The sequence below is a fragment of the Chanos chanos genome, chromosome 2, assembly GCF_902362185.1.
Source record: "Chanos chanos chromosome 2, fChaCha1.1, whole genome shotgun sequence".
In the NCBI taxonomy this organism is placed as follows: domain Eukaryota; kingdom Metazoa; phylum Chordata; class Actinopteri; order Gonorynchiformes; family Chanidae; genus Chanos; species Chanos chanos.
The window spans coordinates 40,366,160-40,384,636 of record NC_044496.1 but is presented as its reverse complement, the minus strand read 5'-3'; the positions used below and the strand labels follow the sequence as shown (position 1 = coordinate 40,384,636).

At 38.4% G+C, this 18,477-nt stretch overlaps 1 protein-coding gene across 1 annotated transcript; it reads right to left on the bottom strand.

The window, feature by feature from the left end:
* Window positions 1-1,433: 1,433 nt before the first annotated feature.
* LOC115805967 (ras-related and estrogen-regulated growth inhibitor-like protein) lies at window positions 1,434-2,770 on the bottom strand. Its single transcript, XM_030766680.1, has 4 exons — window positions 2,698-2,770; window positions 2,481-2,534; window positions 2,260-2,336; window positions 1,434-1,859 (listed from the first exon to the last, which is right to left on the bottom strand). Exons 1-4 carry the CDS (start codon window positions 2,768-2,770, stop codon window positions 1,434-1,436), a joined length of 630 nt encoding a protein of 209 aa, XP_030622540.1.
* Window positions 2,771-18,477: the final 15,707 nt, after the last annotated feature.

The window sequence follows — 18,477 nt, the reverse complement described above, 5'->3', positions numbered from 1 at the left end:
AACCCATTGAAGTAAATAAATGTCATACTGACATTGATCATGTCAATATTACAGCCAACTTCATTAAAGACCGACAGATTAAATGTTAGATTGGTTTAATTTTATTGCGCATTTACAGAAGAAATATAACACAGGTCTTTGTTTGAATATATTACACAGTACACAAACATATCATTCATTTATGGCATTGGCATTGTACAGACCTAATCCTTGACAGTACTCTCCCAACCCTGAACATGTTTGTTTGGCTATGGTGCTGTTGTCTGTGTCTTTTTTGTGTTTTTCCCTTTGCTATTAACCTGATAGGAGAGATGTTGCTCTGGGGGGGGGGGGGGGGTCCAGAATCTGGTAACATTAAGGTTTCCAGATTTGTTAACAGGGAAGAAACCCGACTTGAAGCACCTAACCGTTGCCAATCATTGCTATTGTTGTATCATTTGTTGTCTGTATTCCATGGATTTTGTCAGTTTTCACGGTATCAGGTTAGATATGAAGTAGAAAGTGAATATTGTTTGTGTGAGAAAGACGTCAGTCACTCCACAGTTTGACATAATGTCTATTTTATGAAATGCTTACACAGCCAAAAACACCAATGTGGCATACAACACAGCAATAGTGCTCAGATAATTTAATTTTATGTGGTGTCTTCAGCCATCTCTTGTGAATTAATCTGAGAGATGCTCCATACTAAGTGTTTTAAGATTCGAGAGAAAAGATATCCTTGATTTCACAGTCTTCTGGCAAGTAGCAGACTAAACATTATTATCTTAGTTCTATATAAAGATCCTGGCAGATGACGTTAGGAAGATGTCACATGATACCTCCCCTGCAGTCATACCACAAAGTTTGTAACACTTTGTTACTGCTAGTGTGTTTCTATGTGTGTGTGTGTGTGTGTGTGTTTGTAGTGTTATTAAGGGAAGATTCAGATTAGAAAATATTAACAGTGTATGAGATTTCTTCTTTTTCCATCTACCAGACCATGCACTGTTAAAACAATAATGCACAGTGCAGTTCGAACACGTCTCATTTTTGTCAATATGTTGTCCGTTGCCTTGACAGTTTTCTCCAAATATATATCAAATCACAGGATTCTCAAGGGGAATAATTAACAGTTGTAGTTCTGTATAAGCAATGCAAAGTGTTTTCTCTCTCTCTTCAGGCTGTGAGATTCTCCATAATCTCTTCAAAGCAGCTACCACCAAAACAGCGTAACAGAATTCAACTCTGAATTTCTACTACTGCACACTGTTGTTTGACCATGCCGCTGTCCTGCATCCATAGCCCCAAGTCCAACGGCACTCCATGGAGCCCAAACCGCCCCAAATTAGCCTGCGGACCGTGAAGAGATTCCCAGCCTGTCTCGCTGGTATGGGAAAACAGGTCATATCAGACCGTGCTGATAAGGTGATCTTCAGCTGTTTCAGTAGAGCTCACAATGAATCAGTCCTTTTCCGTGCAAACACAGCCGACATGCTCTTCACGATGCTCTTGATGCCCGCTGGCTTCTTCATGACTGATCTGGACTCCCGGATACGGTCCACCAGGCCATGGAACACCATCAGGACGCTGTGATAGTTCTCCGCTGCAGAGACCTCATAGAACTGGCAGTCTGCAGCTAGGGCCAGGAGACGACCCTCCTCACTCAGGACGGTGCGACGATGATGCAGGTCCCGCTTGTTGCCCACAATGACAATTGGCACCTTTTCCAAGCCCAGGTAGTCTTTGGTGGTCTTAATGGTCTGAATGAGCCTGGTGACGGTGTTGAAACTGGCCCGATCACAGATGCTGTAAACCAGGACAAAACCATCTGCCCACTGGACCCTCTTTTCACATAGGGAAGACTCGGTGGACAGGTCCTGGAGTAAGGAAGAAAATTGAAGGCATTCATTCTCAGGTCTGTATCCTCGTCCATAATCTGGGTATCACATACTATGAAAGTATTTCAGCCTACTGAACAACAATGACGGTACTGATTATCAAACAATCTGAGATCTGCGAAGAAAGAGCCATTTGTTTGGGAGAGAAGTTTCTCAACATTTTCAAATAATACATGTCAGCATTCATCTCTTTGAACCAAAAAAAAAAAGATGGTCGGACATTTAGGAGCTTTAAGATTGTTCGGAAATGATAAACTTTCACTATTATTTTTAGTCAGAAACGTGCCGTTGTTGTGATATAAAACAGTGGAATGCATTGCTAGCTAAATACCACACAGGGCGGAACATTGCTATTTGTTTTTATGGCCAAAGAAATTACCTGAGTATAAGGTGAATCCCATATATTGAGAGTTTGCTCCCTTCCATCCACAATGACATTGTGACTGTAGATGGACTCTGGGGAAAAAACAGAGAAAGAGAGAGAAAGCGAAAGAGAGCGAGAAAGAAAGAGAAATTCAGTCACTATCTTCATTGTCTTTACACCTTAAAGTGAAGTGCAAAAGATGATACAACAGCAGAATAATAAACAACGAAATTTACCAATGTCTCCATATTCTCCGATGAACCTTCGTGTTAGGAAGCGGACCGTTAGTGCTGAAATATAACACAACACACGTTGATCACAACTTTTCCATACGGAGTAGTACAAAATTTAGCTCGCTGTCCAACTAGGTAAAATCCTACAAATAATCCTTCAAATACATGAAAATAAACATTGTGCTAAACAGTGTTGGGAACGATATTAGTTTATGCTTACCAGATTTTCCAACGTTATCTGTTCCCAACACAACAATATTTGCTTCCATCTTCTGTGTGCTCAGTCTGGTCATGTCGATAAAATGATGCTGCAGTCGTCCGCAAGTTGCTTATTATACCGCTCGCGAAGCGGTGAGGAGGCGGGGCATGGTGATGTTAGAGAGAGAGAGAGAGAAAGAGAGAGAGAGAGAGAGAGAGAGAGAGAATACCGTTTCTTATGTGTATGTCCGCATGATTTCCCGCAAACACATCCGGAGTTTACCCACGAAAAAAAAAACTGATTTTTTTCCTATTTATGGATACCCCTTTGAGATTGAAGCGGCTGAAAACACTGGATTTCTGCATACTCGAGGTAGTGGGACGCGACAAGGCAACAGTTCAGTAAAATTTAAATTGTAGCCGACGTTATATCAGTAATATTCAACTGCACCTAATGTTCATTAACTGAGCTGGAAGAAACTATTTGAATATCAGAAAATAAGGTGTATGTTTTTCAATCATACCTAGATCAAAAGTTACTCCAATCACACCTCATTTCACCCTCTTCAACAATCTCATGAAACCTATCAGGTAGCTCCCACTGCAGCTGTTAACATGTGTTTTGATCTATCTCACTCATTCTGTTCATCTTTTCAAAAGGAGAGTACACTTTTACATGAGGGTACCCTGTTTTTCCTCCCTCATTTTCTCTAAAAGAGCCTCTAAATATATGTCTGGTGCTAACCCCTTGGTAGCAGGATGTGAATGTCTCTGTGTAGAACAACAAACAGTAAATCCTAGAGGCAGAATCATCCTTGAGACCCTCAGTGCTAATTTAATAGAAAGATGACTGAGGGGGACAGATTACAGACTATGACGTATTACTTTAGTTAAGACTGAGTTAAATGAATTTTCAGATGTTTTTTGTTCTGATAAAATCATCATTTTTATGTGGGAATACTTAATGAATTGATGGCCTGAAGAATTATAAACAGTTACAGTTAAGGCTTTAGGTAAAAAGCCTGTAGGTAAATTAAAAAAAAAAAAAAATCAAAACCAGCAATAATGGAAACCACTAATAATGGAAATTTACAAGATCTGACCTGTGATTACTGCTGGGGAATATTTAGGAGCACATGTATAGTATCTGAGCTGAGAATTAATCTAATCTAATTAACTTGATAATCTGGTCTAATTAAACAGCACTACTAGAGACTGCACTACACAGGCTCTCATCTTTGAGATGCAGATCTGAAGGGAATTTAAACCTTATTATGTCCAGGACTATGGGTTTAGATGTCAATAGGCAGAAATTTTATTAAGTACTTTGAATGGTTTTCAATGTCGTCATTAAACAGTTAACCCTGGATCCTGTGTTGAGTAAGAAGGTTGGACCTTTTGTTTTAAGCGTCATGTACCTCATGTACCTCATGTATCAGGAAGTGAGGAAAGATCAGTGTACTTACAAAAGATGAATGTACTGTACTCACAAAAGTGTATATTTCCTGCTTGTATTGCGTTAAACAAGTCCATTTTTAAAACAAATTCTAAATATAAACGTATTTCTCAGTTGAAGTTGAAGTTCCCATGGGGCAGTGTGCAATGACTGTTCTCTGAGTGGGTAGACTGCACAGAACTGTTCCCAGGATTTTGTGCGCGGACTAATCCAAACAGTGTGTGTTCCATTTTTCTGCTGTCTCATTCACAAACATATTTAAGTCCTAGTCCATGGGGTATTGTAACAGTAGATGAGAAAAGACTTCATCACTATTAAAAAATATATTTTGAATGTTTTGCGACATTTTACAACAGTCATACAGAGGTTTTAGGAGCCCATAATTAGAACATAAAAGATGATTTGTAAGATAGTAACAAATGTATATTAATAAATGCCTAAGTTTGAATTTTGTTTTTTTATCATATTGATATGTGAAAACAGAGGGGGGACAGAGGAGCATTTACATTAATTTCATCAGATTCAAAGATGGACAAGAGGAGAGAAAACCCATATTTATTGTTGATATTGATATGTCCCCTTTGTCAGTACCTATCAGTACTTGGTGCATGTAATTCCTGTATTGCAAAGTACTTTGAGCTGCATTTCTTGTGTGAAAGGTGCGATACAAATAAGGTTTATCATTATTATTATCATCAATACATCGAGAGAGTGAGAGAGTGAGTGAGAGAGGTAGAAGGAACAGATAGATAGATAGATAGATAGATAGATAGATAGATAGATAGATAGATAGAGTCTTTCTTTATGAAATAAAATATTTTGGAGTGTACTTTGCCATCATATGTTAAAATTTGATGGAACCAACTGTGACTACAAAATAAAACCTCAGTCAAAGGTGCTTGAGACAACCATCACAGGCTCAAACATATAAACAACGTTATTTATATATTTGAGCCTGTAATAGTTGTCTCAAGGATGGGAATTTGAGTGTGTGTGTGTGTGTGTGTGTGTGTGTGAGAGAGAGAGAGAGAGAGAGAGAGAGAGAGAGAGAGAGAGATACTAAATGAACTTATTTTAAAATTTAAACAAACAAGATTTAAAATGCTCAATACATTCATCTTAAGATAATATTCTGCAATATCACTATTAACCACAAGAGAGAGCAAGGCGCAAGCTTGACTAGTGACTTTGGATAATAGTGTCCTTGTAATTTGAAAGAGAGCACAAATTCATTTTTAAACTGATATTTGTTCCTAAGGTTTGTAATTCACAGTCTTAACAATAAATGCTTCTTGCTATACCACCCAAGCCATTCTGACATTCAAAGATCCTGTTACCCAAATCTAACAGCGCAATCTGTCTTCCACTGTCATTGTCATTATATTCAATACATTTCCAGCACAACAGACTTCACAACAGACCAGATGTTTTTCCCAATATTGTTCTCTGTTTTTTTTCTGCTCCTATTTAGCCAGACCTGTGATAATCCACTGCTGTGTAAATCTGGATTAATGAGGCTGCCCTTACAACAATATCTTTATGTCCTGTGGGAGGAATAATCCTGTACTCTCCATGAACAAAAGAGCAAAACAGACCTGGAAAGGTTACATTTCTCACTTTACCCACTTCTGGCATTTTTGGCCTGTTGGTCAATTTAGCCACCACAGTCAGTTTACTATTGAGTTGTATGCTCTACTCAGAACTGGCCACAAGAGGGCATCTCATACACAAGAATAAAAGCCCATGATACAGTATAATGAATACTGAAGAATCTCTAGGAACCTTAAATATTCCACATCTTGTACTTGTCTTTTCCAACAGACTGACTTGAGTTCAAGAGGATTAATTACATGTTTCATATTTTAAAAGAGGTATTGCCTGTTTATGAAATATTCATTCTTTTTCCAGGTCAGCATGTGCCCTAAGCGGTTTGATAGAAACTGAGATAATTGTTCTGTAGCAGGTGAGGTGAGTACAAGTCCAAGTCCAAGTATTTTTCAAACATGAGCTCGTACAAAGCGAACTGCATAAATTCATTTTTTCATCAAGAAGGGCGGTGAAACACTTACTTGCCTGATATCATTTCAATTACGAGAGAGCAGAATCAAAGACTCTGTCACAGAGATAAGGTTGATATTATACCACAGCTACAATTTTCCCTCTTCTCCTTCTTCCTCTTCATCTTCTTCTTCTTCCTCCTCTTATTAAGTACATAAATATTTATCTATACAAAATAAATATTTATATCCTTGCTGATTGCTTGTGAACTTTTAACATGCCATATACAAACAAATGCTTTACAAATTCCTGCATGGAGGGGATCTGTGTAAAGCGTATGCTTTACAGAAAAGCCTGCAGAGATTGTGAGTTTCTTCCTGGAAACTATAATCTGATTCTTGGCTGTTTGTTGATTTGTTTCTCCGTTTACCTAGCAGCTGCTGTAAATGCACAAGCCACAACCACAATGAAATATGTATTTTGTAGAGTTTGTTGTTGTTATTGTTGTCTTTGTTGCCTTTCCTGCTGTGGTTGGATTTTCTCAGTTTGTCAATTTTCATACTCCAGCTCTGAGGCTGGTGTGTAAATTAGGCCAACAGATGGAGTCAGTCAAATCAGAACTTGCAGGTTGTTCATTATTCATGTCTGGTCATTAGATATCACACACATACTTACCCCCCCCCCCCCCCCCCCCCCCCCCCCACACACACACACACACACTCTACATAGACATGCTTGCAAATTCCTGTCTTTATTGTAGTTTCTATGTTTGAGCCTGTGATGTTTGTCTCAAGTATCTTTGATTGACATGGGTCCCTGAAGTTAATAAAATTGTATTATGTAGCCACAGCTGAATTTTCAAATATGATGGTGAAGTACATCCCTACATACTTTCTTTGATAAAGAATTTCAAAATGGAATAGACCAGCAAAAGTTACTATTTGATTTCTAGTAAGAAGAATAGACACTGGAGTATCAAGAGGATCTTCATATGAGAGAGAAGAGGACCTTACTTCACATGCTGTGTCATGGAGACATCTACAGCTTCATATGATACACATTTCCATTAGTGATGCATACCAATGAGAGTCATTTACCGCCCTCTGAGTTTTTGCCCTGAATATTCGATTATAGCACATGTGAATGCCTGAGATATTTTTTGTGTGATAAGGTTATTGAGACATTATGTTATATAAAACGTTACTCATGTAATTCTATGGAAAAAAAACCCCACAAAATACATTAATGGATCTAGAGCCTTGATATTAGAGGAAGAAACAGTTCATCTGGCATTAATGTAATTTTCATATTATATCAAGGGTCAGCAAGCTTTATCTCATATTTTGGGGGGGCGGGGGGGGATTCAGTCCCTTGCCTTGGTTTTTTCAAGTCACCGATGAACATTATAATGCAAAGCAAACTTATTTATAAATTCCACATGCTCTTGGTCACTGAAGGTGATTTAGATTTCTTTGTTCCTTGAGGACAATGTCTACAATTTGTTCCGGCTGTCAGGAATCATAATCATAATCATGCCTGCACCTGTGTATGTAATACAACACAGACGTCTCAGCCCCCCCCCCCCCCCCCACCCCCACCCCCAGTCAGTTGTCATATTCATTTTTGAATGCAGTTGACAAAACTTTACATAAATACAAGAAATAATTCAGGTAGTAAGCTGAGCTAAGCTGACTATTTTCTTTATTAAATAAAATTTGGTTTATGTCCATAAACCAAACAGAGGGGTAATGCATTCTCTAAAACAGTACAGAGAAAAAAGAAACAGATTAAATACATTAAAAAAAAACAAAACAAAATTGTGATTGTCACAAAGGTCAGAAAGTTTTTGGGAGAATTTTGTCGCTAGGCAAGATGGTTTAAGATGCCACCTGCTTCTCAGATAAACTTCATGCTGTCTTTCCTGATGACCACAGCCATAACTGAGATATCAGCCTCTATTCTCAGTTTGCTCTTGCAGTGGGCTCAAAACATGATTTAAATGTTAATGCTTTTCACTGCAAGTCCATTTCTGTTTCATTCATCAAAGATGTTCTGGAGACCTAGGGGCTGTATGACAGATGGAAGCCTCTGTATTTTTCAGCAAAATAACATAAAGTGTGTAATTGTGACATACCCCAATACACTAGTGACGTTGTATTCAGATGTAGTTTAGTGAGTGTAATCCAGATATTGGTCAACTCAAAAACAATTACAACCGAGCAGATCTCGGCATAGTTCTCACAGAGTCTCTTCATGTGATATGCTAAAACCATTTTTCTACTCAATCCATTTAGCTTCAAACTACTAAATCTTTTTATCATCAGCAAAAATTTGTAGTGTGAAGTCACACTTGAGATGCCTTGGTGTGAGGTGTTTTTTTTTTGTTTTTTTTTAATGAATTCTTTCAGATCAGCATTGTCTGTCAGCTAATGTAGAATGGATGAGGTCCAACTGTAAGGACTAACGAAGGGTGAATGAATGGATCGGGGAACAAAGGGTATTTACCTGTAACAAGGAAGTGTGTGGCTTGGATAAAATTATGACTATTTCAAGCTTTCTCACTCTCTTTTTCGTTGCTTGAATTGCATTCTATGTTGAGTTTTATTTGCATTTTATTTACAAAGTCTCCCCATAAATAAAATTCCATGCAGTGTGCAGGCGTAATTAAATAAACTAGAAACAACAACATCATGGCAATGTACTTCATCAGAAAGTCTCTTTATCTAATCAGTCCATAGCTCATCCTGATCATTTCATAATGAGGGAGGAGTATGTGAAGCTGCATAGGAAATGGGGAACTCTTGTCCTTCAGGTAAGACGGTTCGTCTTTGTGAATTTTGGACACTCTGAGCATGCATTTTTGTACATTAGCAGTTTTTCCTCAAGATTTTCTTCTTTTTCAGTTTAATGGAGCTCGGTGTCAGACGAGATATATGCGCGTGCGAAGGAAAGGAAAAGCAGAAAAATGATGAAGTGCATTCTATGAATTCATGTGAATCAGATCACTCATAACCATTCACTGTTTTGGCATAATAAAAAAACGGCTGCCTGGAGATGTAGTCTGAGCTTTGCTACATTTCTGTCAATGAAATATCAGTGAGCTGACTTCTGTCTGCCAGTCACTGGCATTCAGCTTAGATTTATGTTCTGTAAAAAAAAATTGTTGTATTTTCAATGTGTTTTAAAAGATTGCTGCCATCGGCTGGTAGGATAGGGAGAAAAAAACACAAACATATTAATAACACATATTAGTGTTTTTGACTGATCATTTATGAAATTGAAAAGGTTGTATGTATTGTCACAAGAGATAAAAAAGAGAGTCTCTTTCAAAGCCAAGGAAAACAAAAAAAGCTTGATATATTTAGTCTCAGTCCTAACTAAACTTTCAGCAACAACCAACAATAGTGGCATCTGTGATAGTACGACAGAGCAAAAAGAAAAAAAAATATTAGACCTTAACCTTCAGCAAATATATGCTTATGAAAATATAAAGTGGTATGATCATGGTAACATGCAGTATACCAGCAAGGGTTTTGCATGGTTTTATGAGATCAAGTCACAGGTCACTTTGTACTCTCCTGCTTTCCATTACAATCATGTATCCATGCAAAGCAAATTCCCTGAAAGAATCTTATCCCTATGTATGTGTGTATGTGTGCATGTGTGTGTGTGCGAGTGTGTGTGTGTGCATGTGTGTGTGTGTGTGTGTGTGTGTGTATGTGTGTGTGTGTAAATGAATCGTCTTATGTACTTAGCTCACCCTCATGCTACATGTTTGATAATTCTACTATAGTCTGAGAGTGTGCTGAGCAGTATAGGAGTAAGGAGAAGATGTCACAGGATTTAAATGCCACAGAAGCAGGCTTGTCTGAAACTTGATAGCGGATTTGCATGTACTTTCTCTTCTATGTTCTGTGTGAAACTGAATTACAATTCTATATGGGCTTACTCACATCCTCAGAAGTGTGGAGTTCATGAAACATGAAACTCACTCCAGCCATTAGTTTCAGTTACTACAGAAACAGTCCGTCACCAAAATATGTGGCCTACACACCTGTGGCATGCATTTGTGGGTAATGTAAGAATATTTTTCACATTTGGTCCCATCATGTGGTACATGAAAATGCAAGAGCTGTTAGATGTAGCAAAACATTTCTGAGGGAAAAACTCCAATCCAGGGCACCCTTATATCCATATTACATTGATATAAGAATTATTTTCTTTAATTTCTTACTTTTCAGCTGTATGGAGCTTTATCATAGATTGAGATTGAGTGAAGTTGTACATTCTGAAGAGTTACATGTTAAGTGTCTATTCCATTTAAAAAAAAAAAAATCTAAATTATAGTTCTAAGGTGTTTTGTCATGCACTTGAGGCAAAGTTTCAATAAGAAAAGATACCAGAGACATATGCATGTTGAACAATGTGTTTATTTCCTGTTTGTTCATATAGGCCAATTGTTGGGCAGATGAACTTTCGGTTGTGTTTGCGGAAGTGGAAAAGGGTGAAGGAGAGAAGCCATCCTGATGTTGTTTTTAGTGGTGTCATAGATAGTTGCACAAATAGACAAGTACCTTGTCAATGACAACAATCACCCCATTTAACAAAAATACTGGTCTTACAAAATCAAAGAAGATTGTGAGCACCATACATATTTTTCATTAATCCAAGCCGTCGTTCTTATTGTGCACTGAAGATGGGTAACTTTTGTATATGTATGTGTGTGGGAGATATAACGCAGTCTCTTTATAATGATCTATGCCATTAAAGCATTGATGGAGCATGCTGAACATTCATGATGCTGGGGCCACATACCCTTGGAGGTGAACAAGAGGAGGAGCAGAATGACTGCGTGTGGAGGAATCCATAGGGATATGTTTAAAGAGCTGTGGGAGTCTGGGACCTGGTGCTATTTCACATATGTCAAAGTCATTTCACTCATCCTGTTCTATATTTGCTTACCAAAAATATCTCAGCAGATAAGGAAATCATCTGCTGCCAACCCCAGAAGACATCAAATATTTCATTTCTTTTGGGGTTGGGAGGATAGTGAGGGGCTTTCTTAGTAAGGGGGGGGGGGGCTCTTTCAAGTGTTGTTGACCTGTCTTCTTGGAGACCACTGACCTGTGATGCATTTTTGAAAAGGTCAAGGTCAAATACTCATGGTTACATGTCATCTTTGTGTTTCCAGTGATGTTAATCCTCATGATGTAATGCCACCATAGTCATACAAACGCTGATTTACAGTACCAAATTAGCAGTAGAAGCATTACCGGGGAATAGTGATGTAATTTTTTTTCCACATTAATCAAAAGGTACTTTTCAAATATAAATATCCAAAAGTCATTATGAACTAGAGAATATATCTTGGTTTCTGGTCTGTGGCCATAAATGGAAGCCTGTATTATCAGTTAACATTGGTATCCTTCATCAAGAACAACTGATGGGTTGATCTGCTCATTAGACAGCTGCAAAGACAGCACAAAGAAAGAAAGGGAGTGGGGGGGGGGGGGGGGGGGGGGGCATTATTTTGCCATGTCTCTCCGGAAGGAAGCACTTCAGTTGGCGGCTTAAGGACGGCATACTGAGGGAAGAGAGATAGGCTACCAAAGCTTTTCAGATATTCATAAGCTGCTGCCAATAGAGCCAGGATGCAGAATGAAGTAGGAGGAGGCAGTTCAAAGTTACTGTTCCCATATCTACTGCCAGCATATCTCAATCTGCCAGACAAACAAACAAACAAATAAATAAATAAATAAATAAATAAATAAATAAACTGTTGGCACAAGGTTTAAGCTCACGTGATGATTCATATTCATTTTTTTTCCATTGCCATTGAAAGAACAAGACCTTTATTTGAAACTATTATTAGAGACATGCCATTACTTAATTTGGAGAGAGAACGAAGAGCACAATTATCAACAGATCAAAACCATCGGTGGCAAATGATGCAATAGTTTGCAAAGAACAATAATTCTATCACAAAATGAAATTGGTGATCATTTACTATATTTACGTCAATTAGTGTTGATTATTCTATAAATTATTTGCTTTATTGTTAATCAAGGAGGATAAATGGAAACAGGTTCAAATAATGACAGGTGTAAAGGTAAAATTTGTTCCTCTTTTTCCACCTCACAGGCCTGACATGTCCCTTGCCTTTCTGCAATTCATAGTTTTGTTTTGCTTTTTTTTTTTTTTTTACCTGGCCTTTATTTCCCCTTAACAGGCTGGTTTTTATTTGAGAATTTACAGTAGTGGTAGCAGTAGTCATAGTAGCAGTAGTAGTGGTAGAAATTGTAGTAATAGTAGGAGGAGGAGGAGCAGGAAGAAGAAGAAGAAGAAGAAGAAGAAGAAGAAGAAGAAGAAGAAGAGGAAGAAGAAGAAGAAGAGGAAGAAGAAGAAACCTTTTCAGAAAAAAAGAGCTTTGATGGAGAATGGCTTTCTTTTCTTTGACAGTTTAATAGATTGGTAATTGGATAGCGCACCGAAGGCAGTTGGACTGCACTGAATGTCAGTCTGGATGCTGCCTTAAGACATGGAATGAGAGAAGGACAGATCACTCACAAAAGAATTCTGAAAGAATTTGATGTGAAACTCCACACAGAAGAGCTCTTAGCATCTGAGTATCATACCATGGGCTAGGCTTACCTACTGCTTTTAGTTCAGTTACACTCCATGCCAACAACAGTCATGTGGATGCTTGAAGAAAGTGACAAATCAATAATTCATGTTGTAAATATGGTAAGTGCTTCGTAATGGCTCTTAAAAATACCCATGATATTTTTATGTTCAACCATTTCATCATTACGCTCTTTCAGATAAACATGTGATTGAATCACTTAACCATGACCATTTTTTCAATTATGAATTATCTGGACTCATTTTCCTGGGCACCATTTTTTCAAGCGCTGTTATGAAAGGATATGTCACATAGAGATAAATGCATAGGATGCATTTTATGGGGACGGAATGTGTACACAGAGGGAAGAAAATAAGAAATGATAAACAGGTGGCTGTAAAACAGTGGCATTTCCTTCCTCAGCTCACGTGTACGGTGCCGCTGACTGAGTTCATGGTATTTACTTCGGCAGTTCCGTGGGGCACTGAACCTTTTGCAATTTTGACTGTCTGTTTTTAACCTGTCAGAGGATCACTTGGCTCCAGGGTAACCTTTTTACAGTCTGTTATTACATATACTTGGGCTGCATTTGTCTTCCACGGTACATTATTTGTCTTCTGGGTTCTCTGTTTTTATCAGTAGCCTAAGGCATTGAACGCTGTCATTTAACAGCATACTAGATTACACTATTTCTTACACAGAGGGTGAATACATGTGCTATGACTGAGACTTTGGTTGTAAAATGCCTGTAAATAAAACTTACAACGTGAATGAAAACTATTCTTTATAAAAATATGTTTCACATTGGTAAATATCAAGCAAAGGAAAGAGATTCTGGGCTGTCTCCGTGACAGAGGGGGGCTTTGCAATGTTTTGTTTTTTTACAATCTATTCAGCTTAGAAAGGTCCCTTCCTCCTTTAGAAATGTCCAGGATATGAGCCCTTGGGTGTGGACCGCCTGGAATGAAACAACTGAAATATTATGCACGTAAGTTTACATTCCCCAAAACAATGTGCTTTTTTTAAAAAAAAAAAAATACAGTACAGAAGTTTCCTTATTCCACAACATGGAAGACTGGACAATACAACATTGAAATAATTTTCTGAGAAAATGATGCCAAAAAGATAATCCTAAACTAGATCGTCTAATTTCATTTTCATAATTCAAAAAGGGAGATAGTGCTTTCTGTTAAGGCTCACAGAAAGGGAAAGATTTGAAAATACAGTTTTCCATGTTTGTCACCCGCACTGATGATATTAAACTCGGGCATCAGAGCAAATGAAAGATGGGCGGCATAAGGCTGCTTTTCTGACAGGCAATGAATACCCAAGGCTCCCAGCCCACTTTGCCGTGCATTCTCATTTAGTCCCATAATTTCATTCAAATGGCTTTGGGACGGATGAGGAGAAGACAATCCTCTCTGTCTTTCTGCTGCAGAGTCGTCATGTACTCACAGAAAAAGAATACGTGAGCACAGTCAGCAGGTTTTTGTTAAAGCTCTCTTAGAATTCATGGTTGATTTTCTCAAGTGAAAGGCTTTGAATTCCTAAGTATGTTGTTCTCACTCAAGCTCTCCATTCCACAACTGTAGTCATTGCCCTGTGCAGGAAAAATGAATAATGACAAAAAAAAAAAAAAAAAATCAAAAGCAATTCCATCACCTCTTAATAGGCAAAATTGTGCACTTTCCTTTCAAGACTTCAGCTCATGAAAACAAAAGAGTTGTTCTGAGGATAAAAAAAATAAACCGAACATGGACCAGCTGGAATATTAGTGGGTAGTCTGCATTCCTGCTTCACACAATAGGGTGCGGTTTGCTATCTGATCACACCCTTCTTAATGAGAAAAGATGTTATTGTACAAATTCCAACATGCTGAAGGATTCTGCAACGCCAGTCACTGAAATCAGAAAAGAATAAGCTACTGTGTTTACCACAGCATAAAAAAATTTAAGTAGGTTTGAATTTTTTGGATTAAACTAATCTACTATGCAAAGCCCACTTTAGCTAATGTGGTAAATGTTTTCATCTCTGCTAAGCTATAGTTTATCTCCATCACAGATAGTATCACAGATAGGCCATAATGAGTGGCATGCTGATTTTTAACTTAAGACAGCTGTATCTAAGAATAGCTGTAAAGCTAGAGTTGTGGCATGAATTTCCAGTTCTTTTAATGGAGTACTGTGGAGCAAAATTAGGGGGGGGGGGTAACATGTATCTCTTAAACTACATAGTTTCATGAAACATTAAGCAGCACCCTGGTCTGCCAGCAGGGTTATATGTCCCCTGTGGCAGTGTCTTTTTTTAAAAGCTAGCGTCCTCCCAACTGGCTTTTTGGCATTAATAATCATTGCTCTTGTCACCAGAATACAAGGACATCACCGGCAACATGTACTAACACCAAACCATGGAAAGCAGACTAGATCTTTAAAGGGTTTTGTGAATAAGACATTGAAAATGTGCATGCTTACTCTCTTGATACATTAACATCATCTGCAAAAGAGACGAGTAGTAGCAGTAGCTGGGAAGGATTCTGCCGTCCCACCCACTGACTAAATAATCCCAACAGTCTGTGAGAAATCATGAAAGAGCTTTAGATTGTGGTTTCCCAAACGATATGGTCAGATGGTTTAGGGCACATTTGATTTAGAAGACTGTTGCTCTAATTTTGGCAATTCTAACAGAGTCAGGGTGGTGGACTGTCTAATTAAAGCGTTTATTAACGGTAAAACTTGGAATATGTCCAAGATTCATACTATGGAAGTGCTGTAAGAGCTTAAAAGTCCTCTAATCATTTTTCATCCAGCTCTCTGCTCTGATGTTTCATTACCACAACACTTTAATCAATCTGAAAGTGCAGTCAGATTGGAAATTTCCTTAGCGCTTAGTGATCAGAGCTCTCAGAAAGCAGGAGATTATGCCTGTTGCCTCCATATGACAAATCATATTTAATGGCAAAGTGTTATTCCAATGAATGGTAATCCCGAACCACTATAAACATCACCCGATAGTAATTATGCAGGCACGTCTTGTGAATGTTCAAAGGCTTAATACATAACACAGACTATCCAGACAAGATTCAGAAATTACGGTACAGAATCAAATTTTGGAATTACGTTGTGCCTTCCTGCATTTCAGCGCCAATCAGGTAGGCACCAGTGTCATATAAACATGCTTAACTGACTTAAGACCTAGCACTGGCAGACTTAAACCCTCAGAAATGCAAAATGCTAGAAAGGGGATATCTTGTTTCAAAGGTCATTTTACATGGCTGAGACCCATACCAGTTTGACCTTAATATTTGTTGATGTTGCCAACTGCATACTTTTAGTAGAGACCTTAGTGGAGACCCATATAGCAAACTAAAGACTGAAGCCCTCCAGAGATCTTGTATCTTTCTGGAAGTGGTGATCAAGAAAAAGAAGAAGCTCTAGTGACCTGCTGCAACCAAGAATCAAATTAAACATCCAGACTGGTCACTGTAGACCTCTATCCAGGCCTCTGTCAGTTTGAGTTACTGTGGTTTGGCCTGTGCTTTGCCCCATGCTCTCTGTTGACTGGTAAGACTCTTGAGAAGAGTCAATGTACAATCAGTACAAACCAATTTTGCTACAAAGGCTCTTGCCTCACTTCTTCTGATGATGATCTGTGTGTAGTCACGTGTGTTGACTCAGAACAGCTAAGGGTAGCATTCTGTGATGTACTATAGTCTCATCATCTTTTTTTCCTTATTGGGGTGAACTCTGCTCTGATGTGAGTTTACCATTCAGAGCTATAAATGGTATCTCCTTACTCCATAATATCGGTATTACCATATTCTATTACATCAGTAACTGAGCGTTTTGCCAAGTACATTTCCCGCTGGGCAAATAAATGGTGTTAAGTGAACAGTAGCATTATTGCTAGCTTAAGTGGTGAAGCATATCAACACACTGAAATACTCTTAAAATAGAGCGAGACAGAGAGCCTTCGGGGTTTTGAATAGAATGCCTGTTTAAATAATACAATAGAATAATCTCAGAATGACTGAAAGTGTTGTATGCATTTACAGACAGCACCATAACCTGTGACTTTATCTACCCCAGGGAAAGCATCAGGCCTCATAGCTCCACATGTATGGGGCACTATATTTGAAACACTACTCCTGTAGAGCCGCTGATAGAAGTTAAAGAGCACATGCTGGCCTCCCTATTGATACCAGCTTAAAAATAGCTGGCCATGGCTGAGGGGGCAGTGGTTTGAACACGGAGCAGACACTGAGGGCACTATTTTTAGACAGAATGCACAGTCTAAGAAAAGGATGATTCCTCTTATGTTTTGTGAGGTAAGCTTTCATGAGGTTCAACTGTCCCTGTATTATGTTGACTGTTAGAAGCCAGAAGGAAAGTACTGCCATGAGCAGGGAAAATGTTTCTGTAGAATGTGGGGGATAGAAGACAACAGGGCATGCCACAGAGAGACAGATCTCAGCTTGTTGTTGGCACCCCTGTAAATACTGACTTTATAAGGTCTACGGATGTTCAGCAACCTGAGAGAGCTTTGCCTTCTCCCATCGTACCACATCCTTGTCAGGAAATGGGTGTGGATGTGAAAAGAAAGCTTTTAGTCTTTAAGTTTTGTTTTAAGTCAGCTCGAACCCACTGTCTTCTATTACTGTTTTTTTTTCAAAGGGAAACCAAAAAAAAACAAAAAAACTTTTAGCTTGCACCACACATTTCCTTCCAGTAAAGACGTGCAGACAGTCGACCGACAGGAACACATATGCAATCTTCTCTACTGTTACATGACTGACATTCACTAAGATATTATTATGTGTCTTGTGTAACAGTTGACTAAAGAACATGTTGCAGACTGTGAATGAGGTTTAAGTCTATGACAATACTTATTTAGCTTTACTTATTAGCTATTGTTGTTGACTTGCATGATGGTTCAAAGACAGTGAAGTGTGTGTCTGCAGCAGGACTAAGTGAGAGCCTTGTGCTGGCTGTCTGTGGGGGCTGGGAGCTGTTTGAGTGCTGGCATATTGAGAGATCTGTCCTCCCATCCTCTAGGTGAAATTCCAGCTTAGTGTGTAGTTGCTGATTATGTAGTGCCTGAGGCCAGATTCAACCAGCACCTGTCTACTGGAGACAACCCAGAGGCTTAAGGCAGAAAGAAGAGAGAGAGAGAGAGAGAGAGAGAGAGAGAGATGCTGATTGTAGCGCTATTACACTTACATTTACAGATTACACTTATTGCTGCGTATTCAGCATATGCACTCCCATGCAACATTTTACATGCAATATCACACACGTATACCAAGACAAACAGACACTGGATCAGACATTTTCATCATTCTGTATTGCTATTATTATTACATTTGTGTGCATTTTACTATGGTTTTGCATTATTCTTATTCTTATTCTTATTATTCCAGATCATCATCATGTAAGGTCTTGTAAGTATTATTCATTCATTTTTTATATAATTTCTCAGCTCATTATTCATTATTGTACCTGGTCTATCAAAAAAAAAAAAATCATATTACATTTACATTGACAGCAGAATGACTATACAATTAAATGTGTATCGGTTTCAGAAACATTCACCTTATGTTCCCCCCTGCGGAATCTGAGCGTAATACATTACAGCCACTAACATCAGACATACTCTCATTCTGTTTGTGCATATTAGTGTAATGTGCAAGTCTGTGCATTGTGCTGTGAGGAGTCATTAATGTAGACAAT